This window comes from Entelurus aequoreus, linkage group LG20, assembly GCF_033978785.1.
Source record: "Entelurus aequoreus isolate RoL-2023_Sb linkage group LG20, RoL_Eaeq_v1.1, whole genome shotgun sequence".
Classification (NCBI taxonomy): domain Eukaryota; kingdom Metazoa; phylum Chordata; class Actinopteri; order Syngnathiformes; family Syngnathidae; genus Entelurus; species Entelurus aequoreus.
The window spans coordinates 41,674,082-41,686,333 of NC_084750.1; the positions used below are offsets into that span (position 1 = coordinate 41,674,082).

Below are 12,252 nucleotides of genomic sequence, written 5' to 3' on the forward strand. Positions count from 1 at the left end.
CATTGAATGGTGTTGCGGGCACCTTTAAATGATGTGGTGGGCCGCACTGAACGGCATGGTGGGCCACATAAAATGATGTGGGAGGCCACATTGAATGATGTGGCCGGCCCCTGGGCCCTGAGTTTGACACGTGCTATACACAGATCCCGCGCTGTGCGTAGGGGGTCCCCATTTTGCGTGAAGGAGCACATGAAAAATTAATGACAGGGCGCTTCAAAATAAATTTCCCCTTCAACGTATTCCAAGCCCCTTCCTGCTCCATCACTGATCAGGACACAATAGCAAATATTTCTTGATGCTGTCATTGATCCATGGGGAGTGTAGTGTTAATGTTCGGTTTTTATAAGCCAGATGAAATGGGTTTCAAATGGGGGTGGGGCAAAAATGTTTTAAGTATGTTTTTTTTTTTAAATTTTGTATCTAAAATAATTTTAAAGTAGATGCAAAACACTTGTTTAAATCAAATAATATAAAAATAGTTTACACAAAGTGTGGAGGGAAACAATTGGTCCCAATAAAATCCCAATATTTTCAGCAGTGGCCCTTAATGTAAAATTTTTTGTATTTTAATAGAAAGAATGGTTTGAACACATTTATTTGTAAATTATAATACAATAATGATTTATATATGTATTTACTATTATATGTATGTTTTATTGTGTTTGAATGAAAACATGTAGTAATAGTACGATGTAATAATGATGATAACCCAAGATATTCGGTTTGAAATTGAACCATTGTGAAACTTTGGTTATGCAACTAAAAATGACATACCAATATTTGAAATATTTGCACACGTTTGTATTATTTCTCATGGCACTGCTTCAAATCGTCATTTCTCCGTTCTTATTACCAGTGCAAACATTTGCTTTTAAACAGACTTCAGTCACTCTGCTTTATTTTATTTCATGAAAAAGGAGCCGCGAGAAGCTCAGTGCTTTGTTTCAACCTCTGCATATTTCATCAATTCAGTTCCTGCATTAACCTTTTAAGTCTCATGTTTTGAGCCAGGCTCTTATATTCCTGTCGGTCTTTCTGTCTTTAATTATGCATTTTTTTGCTTCTCTGATGCAATGAATCGTAATGACAACACATGTTCAAGTGAGGCGTTGCGCGTGTAACAGGAACAGGAACAGCTTGCCAATGCCGGAGATGCTGTTTGATGGTGACGTTATGAAGCCGTTTAGATGTACTCTTTTCCACTCCTTCAATTGTCTTCAAGACAACAAAATTGCCACTGACGAGGAATACAAAAAGCACACGTGTTTCGACTGTTTTTTTTATGACTGATCCCTCTCGACTCTTTCTTCACTGACAGGAATTCTTCTCATCCAAGGATCTGGCTGAAAAAGTAAGTCTCACATTTATAAAACAAGCTTATAATTTAATTACGTTTTTTCTTCCGGTTCGTGTGTATTTGGTATGGCTATAAGTGTCGAAAATGTGAATTCAAACCATGGAGAAAAATTTGCCATGTTCCAAACAAGCTGTCTCTGCCCCGACTTGTGACATCAGCAAATATCTCCATACATGGTCGTTGTTTTCTGGGCGACCATTTTTATTTACCCGTGCCGCAGTTGTAGTCCAACTAAAAGTATGTCCACGGTGTGACCCGATGACTCTGTTACTGATTGTATTAACCAGCACATGTCACTACACAAACCTCCCAGGGGGTGATCAAGGGTGATGGGTCAAATGCAGAGAATAATTTCGCCACACCTAGTGTGTGTGTGAGACAATCATTGGTACTTTAACTTTAACTTTAAACGACCAACTACCAACCTCACCCGAAGAAGTAAGAATTGCCTACTTATGTAACTTGTAACCGATGGGTAATTTACCCTTAACTACAGTTTAATTGCAAGGACAGTTCCTACAATTTATGGGAACAATAGATACAATCAGAATGGTCAATCCAGGGAGAGTATATTGACACATGTAATGATACGTTAGCATTAGGGATGTCTGATAATGGCTTTTTGCCGATATTCCGATATTGTCCAACTCTTTAATTACCGATACAGATATCAACCGATATCAACCGATACCGATATATACAGTCGTGGAATTAACACATTATTATGCCTAATTTGGGCAACCAGGTATGGTGAAGATAAGGTCCTTTTTAAAAATAATAATAAAATAAGATAAGATAAATAAATTAAACACATTTTCTTGAATAAAAAAGAAAGTAAAACAATATAAAAACAGTTACATAGAAACTAGTAATTAATGAAAATGAGTAAAAGTAACTGTTAAAGGTTAGTACTATTAGTGGACCAGCAGCACACACAATCATGTGTGCTTACGGACTGTATCCCTTGCAGACTGTATTGATATATATTGATATATAATGTAGGAACCAGAATATTAATAACAGAAAGAAACAACCCTTTTGTGTGAATGAGTGTAAATGGGGGAGGGAGGTTTTTTGGGTTGGTGCACTAATTGTAAGTGTATCTTGTGTTTTTTATGTTGATTTAATAAAAAAATTATAATAATAATAATTTTAAAAACGATACCGATAATAATATAAACGATACCGATAATTTCCGATATTACATTTTAAAGCATCTCTAGTTAGCATGTATCATTGTTAGCTTACCCGGACGACATGTAGATGAAATAAACAGGCTAGGTATAATGCAATATTCTTGCATGGATGTACAAAACCCAAAACCAGTGAAGTTGGTACGTTGTGTAAATGGTAAATAAAAACAGAATACAATGATTTGCAAATCCTTTTCAACTTATATTCAATTGAACAGACTGCAAAGACAAGATATTCAATGTTCGAACTGAGAAACGTATTTTTTTTTGTTGCAAATAATCATTAACTTAGAATTTAATGGCAGCAACACATTGCAAAAAAGTTGTCAGGGGCATTTTTACCACTGTGTTACATGGCCTTTCCTTTTAACAACACAACTGAGGGGACCAATTTTTGAAGCTTTTCAGGTGGAAAAGTTTTCCAGTTCGAATGTTAAGTCTCTTGTCTTTGCAGTCTATTCAATTGAAAATAAGTTGAAAAGGATTTGCAAATCATTGTATTCTGTCTTTATTTACAATTTACACAACGTGACAACTTCACTGGTTTTGGGTTTTGTACACACCGTATTCTTCGGACTATAGACCGCACGGGTATAAGCCGCACCCGCTACATTTTAGAAACCAAAAATAAAAGCCAAATCTTAGCCGCGCTGGACTATAAGCCGCATATATATACAAAGTGAAATTAGTTATTTACATATAAGTAGTTTGTAAATCTTTATTTGCATACCTTAATTGTTACCATGACTTAAACAAGTTGAAAAACTTATTCGGGTGTTACCATTTAGTGGTCACTTGCACGGAATATGTACTGTACTGTGCAATCTACTAATAAAAGTTTCAATCAATCAATCCAAATGGTGTCTGATCAAACAAAACAGAAGTCATCGTTATGGACCCACTAGCTGCGCAAGCTAGCTCTCCAATCAGCTAAACAGACTCAATAACTCCACGGTGACGATTTGATGAATTTAGCGAGGAATTTGTGAAACTGAAACAATAAAAAAAGAATGCCGTTGTAAGTTAATAATACTAACGCAGACACACAAACGTGTTAGCTAATGTTAACGACGCTGGCGTGATTACATTACAATAGCACGTACAAATATGCATGAAAACACTCCTGCACACAGCACCTTTGGGACGGTTTAGCAAGTAGGAGTTGTTTTAGTTATATTGTCAAACTTACAAACGTTGCTTGGAGTGATGAATGAAGAATCCAAATGAGTAGAAACGCTATGGACGACTTGGAGACGGAACAGCACTTGTACTTTCGGTTCAAAGCTTTAAACAGCAGGAAACACTGTTGAGGTTCACCCAAAAGCACCTGCAGTGAGAGAACTTGTCCAAAAGATGGCGCTATTGCACAAACAATAACAGACCATTTCTGCGTATTTGCATGTGTTTAGTGAAACTATTTGCATTATGGTCGTCAGCGAAGAAAAATCCATAAATTAGCCGCACTGTTTTATAATAGAAATGGGGAACACAAGTCTTGTGCTGAAAGGTATAAGCATCCCATCAGTCGTATTCCTAGTAAAAGCGAACATTGTAAGTGATTGTTTTATTATGCTTGTAGTTTATATTTGTTGTTTAGCACTTGCTATGTGACGCTTGGTGTTTCATTAGAGACGGATCTGCTAATCACACAGTTTCTAAAACCTTTAGATCGTCCTTATGTTCACGTTCAAAAATATCAAGTTCTGGATCATCACTTTCCCTAAAGTAGTCTTTGTCACAAAGTCTGCCATGATTAGTGGTTGTTGTTGTTGTTGTTGAAGGAAATAGAGCTCTGAGAAATTGTTACTACATTACATACACGATATTGCCAAAAGTATTTGTCCACCTGCCGTTACTCACATACGAACTTGAAGTGCCATCCCTTGGAATTGTCCAAAATGTTTTGGTATCCTGGAGTATTCAAAGTTCCTTTCACTGGAACTAAGGGGCCAAGCCCAACTCCTAAAAAACCAAGCCCACACCATAATTCCTCCTCCACCAAATTTCACACTCGGCACAATGCAGTCTGAAATGTAGCGCTCTCCTGGCAACCTCCAAACCCAGACTGGTCCATCAGATTGCCAGATGGAAAAGTGTGATTCATCAGTCCAGAGGTGACGTGCTTTACACCACTGCATCCCACGCTTTGCATTGGACTTGATGATGTATGGTTTAGATGCAGCTGCTCGGCCATGGAAACCCATTCCATGAAGCTCTCTGCGTACTGTGCGTGGGCTAATTGGAAGGTCACATGAAGTTTGGAGCTCTGTAGCAACTGACTGTGCAGAAAGTCTTTGCACTATGCGCTTCAGCATCCGCTGACCCCTCTATGTCAGTTTACGTGGCCTACCACTTGGTGGCTGAGTTGCTGTTGTTCCCAAACTCTTCACTTTTCTTATGATAAAGTTTACTTTGCAATACTTAAGAGCAAGGAAATTTCACGACTGGATTTGTTGCACAAGTGGCATCCTATGACAGTTCCACGCTGGAAATCACTGAGAGCGGCCCATTCTTTCACAAATGTTTGTAGAAACAGTCTCCATGCCTAAGTGCTTGATTTGATACACCTGTGGCCGGGCCAAGTGATTAGGACACCTGATTGTGATCATTTGGATGGGTGGCCAAATACTTTTGGCAATATAGTGTACATACAACCTTGATGGAGGTTATTTAGAGGGCTTTATTGGCAGAATATATCAAATCCCCATTACCAGTATTTTTAGCCATCCCTTGCTAGGGTTCATTTATACATAAAAAAATAAATAAATATGTATGCTGGTTTTACATAAGGATTGAGAATGATAGTGGAAAAAAGTGCACTTTCCGTTAAAGTAGGTGATGCCTATGGTTAGAAAAATAAGTCATCCTCTTGTTTTCCTCTTTCTCTCTTGCCCTGCTTTTTGACTGACTGAGAACTTGATTTACACCTCATTATGCGCCTCACTCGGGAGTTGGGACTACCTCGTAATTCTTTTTTTCTCTCACCTACAATAGGCATGTTCCTTTCACAAATAGAATAAGAAACTCTGGATGCTTCATTATGTTGCTCCTGTGTGTGCTTACTCCAGCACCTGGCCAATGTAGGTTATTACCTCAGTTGGCCAGGGTGTGCCACGGGGGGAGAGTTGTGCAAAAAAACAAAGGTGATGTTGTCACTGTTGTGTATTTAACGTGGATAAATTGCACAGACAGGTGAAAATATGCATTTTCTATAGAAATTGTGGACAACTTAATATATCAAGGGCAAATACCAACCTGTACATCCATTTTCTATACCGCTTGACCCACTTGCTGCAAAAGCTAGCTCTCCGATCAGCTAAACAGACTCCACGGTGACATTTTGGTGAATTAATGAGGAATTTGTGAAACTCAAACAATACACATATAATGCCATTGTAAGTTAATAATACCCATGGGAATTAACGGGAATATATGGGAATTAATGGGAAATTAATGGGAATAAACAATGAATGCAACATGCTAGATCTTGCAGCATGATTATTAGCTAAAACAACCTGATTTAATGCAAATTCAGTTGAATTTCAACCCTGCACTGTGCATTCCTCCATCACATGTGCAGTGCATTCTTCCATCACATGCCCAGATAATTGCCAGCATGCTACACACTACAGGCCACACTAGTATTTGAGCCCAAGGACTTCATCCAGTCAGGTAAGTGTTGATGATATTACTGGGGTAAATATATTTGATCTATGGTATTTAAGTTTAATTGCTTGTTACTGTATGACTGTAGACTACTCCAGCAGACTTCCACTCAAGCTAGCTAGCTGTTCCTGTACTGGTTAAATGATTTTGGGGCCAATATCTCTAGCTAGCTAGGTTTATGTACCACCACAGTCTCATAATGAACCGAAAATATTTCTCCGTTAGCCGTGATGCTAATTTTCTCTATGTTAAATCCCATTCATTTATGCTAACAACGTTAGCGATCCGAATTTACCTTTTTTGTGATCTGTAAAGTTCAATTAGCAAATACTAAATCAAAAGGTGTAGTTTCCTCTGCCTTCTGTTCTGCTAGCCATTCTGTTGTCATACAAGAATGTAGCTTATAGTTTGATTTAGCATGCTGATTGACTGTTCATTTCATCTAGCCTATTTCTATTCATTTGTCCATCAGTAAAATATTTTTAAAGACTACCATATTTTCCGGACTATAAGTCGCAGTTTTTTTCATAGTTTGGCCGGGGGTGCGACTTATACTCAGGAGCGAATTATGTGTAAAATTATTAACACATTAGCGTAAAATATCAAATCATATTATTTAGCTCATTCACGTAAGAGACTAGACGTATAAGATTTCATGGGATTTCAGATTGTTTGGTAAACGTATAGCATGTTCTATATGTTATAGTTATTTGAATGACTCTTACCATAATATGTTACGTTAACATACCAGGCACGTTCTCAGTTGGTTATTTATGCCTCATATAACGTACACTTATTCAGCCTGTTGTTCACTATTCTTTATTTATTTTAAATTGCCTTTCAAATGTCTATTCTTGGTGTTGGCTTTTATCAAATAAATTTCCCCAAAAAATGCGACTTATACTCCAGTGCAACTTATATTTTTTTTTTTCCTTCTTTATTATGCGTTTTCGGCCTGTGCGACTTATACTCCGGAGCGACTTATAGTCCGAAAAATACGGTACTCCAATTGTTTAGCTGACTATTTATATCTGTGTGTGGCATTGCATTAGTCTTCTACAAGCTTCTCATCTTATTCTATGGACGGTGTCCAACTTTGAATAATCACAAAATGGTCAAACTTCCCGAGCTTAACTTCCCGTGGTAAATTTCCGGAAAGTTTCCGGAAACTTTCCACCCGTTTGCAACCCTAAGCATGATCACACAATACAATGTTATACTAAAGCATCAAAGTATATCAAACATACTGCATTCTCCACATCAGTGGTCCCCAACACAAGAAATAAATAAAAAATAAAAAAAATAAAAATGTTTTTATTTTTTTATTAAATCAACATAAAAAACACAAGATACACTTACAATTAGTGCACCAACCCAAAAAACCTCCCTCCCCCATTTACACTCATTCACATTCATTCACACAAAAGGGTTGTTTCTTTCTGTTATTAATATTTCTGGTTCCTACATTATATATCAATATAGATCAATACAGTCTGCAAGGGATACAGTCCGTAAGCACACATGATTGTGCGTGCTGCTGGTCCACTAATAGTTTTTATGACCAAAAAAAATGCCATACCCCCCGTGGGACAAATATTCAAGCGTTGACCGGTCCGCAGTTACAAAAAGGTTGGGGACCACTACTCCACATTACCCAAATGTATCATATTGCTCAAAACGTATGTAAAGTATCCAAACAATAGAGGAATAAGTGCGTATTACATTTCAACACAAGTGGAGATAGAAATACTGTATGTTACAGCAGAAAGTAAGTAGATATTAACAGTAAATGAACAAGTAGATTAATAATACTTTTGAAAAAACAACTGGAAATGATGCAAAATGTTACCCGTTTTGATATGGTTCTATTATTATTTATATGCCAAACCATATATTGAGATAGAAATATTGTTTTCGCTGGAGGCCGCAATATAATTTGAGATATACTGTAGATTTTAGTGCCATATTATATGGATCTCAACACGAGGAAAGAGGAAAAGATTACAATTGTGCTTCCTGGCCTGCTTGTCGTCCTCACAAGCCCACAGTTGCAGCGTCAATAAGCTGACTTTATGGTGTGGGGAAGCTCACAGAAACAGCAGGTGGAGGCAAGGGGGGAGGGGGGGTTAGTGACTCTGATTTAATTACTTTATTACACTAAAAAGACTTCAGTTATTTTTTTAATGGCTATCCAGTTTTGGTGTTTGCACCCTCCTGTTGCAGAGCAGCTGCTCATCTCAATCGTGTATATTGAGGGAGTGAGCCTGAGCCCTGTCTCCCATGGGGGCTCTGTGCCCACCTCACATCCCTGCTAACTGGATATTGTAGCAGCCAATGCAGGGCTGTTTATTTTTATGAAATAGTGCCACCAGCTGGTAACAACATTAACTGAAACTCTTTTTTGTTAGTTGTGGTTTGAGCTGGGCATTATGAAACAGAATAATTGTGTGTTAAAAATGTACATTATACTCTTAAAATAACCTCAATCTGTTATCCCTTGTGTCTACAATATCTGTATTTATAATGCATACATTTTTAGACCTAATTAGGATTAACATGTTAAGATAATAGTAATAATTGAAGTCATTTTACATGACATGATTTGTTAACTGTGGTACTTGAGTGTGAGATTAAGAATGTGGTGCCATGTGTGTATTTCAGGTCTTAACTCTTGCAAGAGTTTCTGGGCTCAAAGGAGAAAAAGGCGACCGGGTGAGTCGCACTTTGTTTGAAAGTGTTAATATCAGCGGAATGTGTGACATCATTACATGACTTGGGCTGTAAAGCGGTGCACGGAACCATATACAGTCCTGGCCAAAAGTTGACATACACTTGTAAAGAACATCATGTCATGGCTGTCTTGAGTTTCCAATCATTTCTACAACTCTTATATTTTTTGTGATGTAGTGATTGGAGCACATACTTGTTGGTCACAAAAACATTCATGAAGTTTGCTTCTTTTAAGAATTTATTATGGGTCTACTGAAAATGTGAGCAAATGTGCTGGGTCAAAAGTATACATACAGCAATGTTAATATTTGGTTGCATGTCCCTTGGCAAGTTTACCTGAAATAAGGCGCTTTTGGTAGCCATCCACAAGCTTCTGCTTGAATTTTTGACCACTCCTCTTGACAAAATCGGTGCAGTTCAGCTAAATGTGTTGGTTTTCTGACATGGACTTGTTTCTTCAGCATTGTCCACATGTGTAAGTCAGGACTTTGGGAAGGCCATTCTAAAACCTTCATTCTAGCCTGATTTAGCCACTCCTTTACCACTTTTGACGTGTGTTTGGGGTCATTGTCCTGTTGGAACACCCAACTGTGCCCAAAACCCAACCTCCGGGCTGATGATTTTAGCTTGTCCTGAAGAATTTGGAGGTAATCCTCCTTTTTCATTGTCCCATTTACCCTCTGTAAAGCAGCAGTTCCATTGGCAGCAAGACAGGCCCAGAGCATAATACTACCATACCATACCATACCAACTTTATTTATAAAGCCCTTTAAAAACAACCACAGTTGAAAAACAAAGGGCTGTACACCACAAAGAAATAAAGGCAAAGGACAGACTAAAAAATAAAATTTAAAACAGAAGTAAAATATACATTAAAAAAGCAAGTACAAAATTACCTTAAGAACAATTTGTTAGATAAAAAGCAGTTAAAAGTTAAAAACAGTCAAAAAAGTTAAAAGTTAAAAACAGTTTAAAGTCTCATGCTGGGTTAAAAGCCAGTGAATAAAAATGGGTTTTAAGAAGAGTCTTAAAAATAGCCAAAGAAGGGGCCTGTCTCACATGGAGTGGGAGATCGTTCCAGAGTTTGGGGCCCGCAACAGAGAAGGCTCTGTCCCCCCTGAGCTTGCGCTTGGATTTGGGTACCTCCAGGATCACCATGCCTGATGGTAGGGATGGTGTTCCTGGGATTAAAGGCCTCACCTTTTCTCCTCCAAACATTTTGCTGGGTATTGTGGCCAAACAGCTCAATTTTTGTTTCATCTGACCACAGAACTTTCCTCCAGAAGGTCTTATCTTTGTCCATGTGATGTCAGATGAAACAAAAATGTATCTAAATAATACATTCATAAAAGAACCAAACTTCATGAATGTTTTTTGTGACCAACAAGTATGTGCTCCAATCACTCTATCACAAAAAAATAAGAGTTGTAGAAATGATGGTAAACTCAAGACAGCCTTCACAAGTGTATGTAAACTTGTGAGCACGACTGTAAGTCTGCACAAAACACACACTCCAATACATACAAAACCAATGGCTGTTTTGTTTGCCTCTGTCTTAGGGTGATGGCTGTTCTGGCACGCATTCAGGCCCAGTAAGTAACTTTTACCATCATCACTCTGTCATGTTGCACCTAAAAAAAAGCATTGTTTTGCTATTTGGCATGCAAAACTCCAGCCAAAAAAGCATAATGCGTTGAAACATGCCAACCGTGTGTCTCTAACCTCAGTGTACGGAAGGACCCCAGGGCCAGAAGGGAGAGAGAGGAGAGACGGTGAGTGCCAATCTTCTGCTACAGGTCACCGCGCTACCGCCCACTGCATCCCAATTCTCCTCAGCTCTGGATGTATTTTCACTGTGGGGGATTGTGTGCGTCATTCACTGAAAGGCTGAAAATGATTATACTGCATTTTGAATTGTATTTAAATGTCGTTCCATGCCTGTGTTTGGGCTGCATTATGCATGCATGCTCACAGGTCGCATGTATAGTTTCCTGTTGGTTGTTCTCCAGGATGGCTGACTGGTTTTTCAGCGTTGTCCGCTTTGCACCAGCGGCGTGTCATTTGCCCTTTTGCAAACCAGGTCACTGGTTTGACTGGTGAACATGTTTTCTTTCTTCCACAGGTGCTGCCTGCCAACTGGGGCGAAGCAGCTCACTTTCAGGTGAAAGATTTAAGAAACGACAAGTGATCAACGACGAAGGCCAGACCGTGCTCTGATCCACTTCATGTTTTGACACGCTATGTTTCGCCTTCTCTTTCATCTGCCTCTTGCCAGGGAGTAAAAGGCCAGAAGGGAGAGATCGGGCCGCAGGGCCTTACAGGCACTCCAGGGTTGAACGTAGGTGTTTCTCTCAATTTCCTTCATACTTTGTTTGCAACACATTTGAGGAGAATTAGGCAGGAAATCGTAGAAAATACTATTTTCCAGCTGCATGAGCATTATTGTGCCAGCACTATCTCTCCGTGCATGCATCAGTGCACAAATCGACAAATATTAACTCAACCGGTGCAATGGAAACTTAGTACCTGGAAATCGATACCAGTACTGTACCAATTTGCGTGTGTTTATAAATATTGTTTTTGGATAATAAAATGTAATTGTTATTGCAACATTTAAAAATGAGCTCATTATGATTACTACTGTCCCGGTGTTATAGTTTGTTTCATTATCACATTTCTGAGTGTGTAGGTTTGACATTAAGTTGAAATTACAGTTGTTAGTCCAAGACGTTAGATGGCAGTAATGTATAGTTTATGCTTTAATTTAGATTGCGCCCTGAAAAGTGTTATTGCTATAAGTATTGTACTTATTACGCACCAGCTGTTTGATTATAACGTGAATTCTAATTGTAGTTTTTATTAACAAATTTGGTGGCGTTGAGAACGCCATGTAAAATCGCTAATTCTAACCAATAGCATGTCAATAGCAAAGACAATGTATATTAGCATTAAGCTAGCGCATTTTTGGAAGAGTGAGCCTCGCTTTACTTACGGTGGAGGGTTTTTTAAATCACTTTCTTTGTTGTCATTGAAAATGGCAACATTACCTACAGGTAGTTTGGCTGACTCCGCTCTCAGTGCTGCTGGAGTGATTGCCAGGTGCCGAAGTGCAAATATTTATTTTGCCCATATCTGCTGTACAGATTTACAAAAGAGAAGCGAGTGATACTTCTCTTGTTCCCTTATTTGTATTTGACTATTTAAATGTTTGGACATTTTTTGTATAATATGTACTATAAACAGTATATATATATATATATATATATATATATATATATATATATATATATATATATATATATATAT

The 12,252-nt window shown here is 38.1% G+C and overlaps 1 protein-coding gene across 5 annotated transcripts in view; it reads left to right on the forward strand.

Annotated features, from left to right (window-relative positions):
• The window catches only part of col16a1 (collagen, type XVI, alpha 1), a 378,064-nt gene that overhangs the window by 282,054 nt on the left and 83,758 nt on the right, over positions 1-12,252 (forward strand). For all 5 annotated transcript variants that reach the window (XM_062030118.1, XM_062030122.1, XM_062030121.1 and 2 more), the window contains 6 exons: positions 1,319-1,351; positions 8,878-8,928; positions 10,506-10,538; positions 10,674-10,718; positions 11,069-11,107; positions 11,222-11,284. In XM_062030118.1, the coding sequence (XP_061886102.1) occupies positions 1,319-1,351; positions 8,878-8,928; positions 10,506-10,538; positions 10,674-10,718; positions 11,069-11,107; positions 11,222-11,284 (264 nt within the window). The remainder of the gene's footprint in view (positions 1-1,318; positions 1,352-8,877; positions 8,929-10,505; positions 10,539-10,673; positions 10,719-11,068; positions 11,108-11,221; positions 11,285-12,252) is intronic.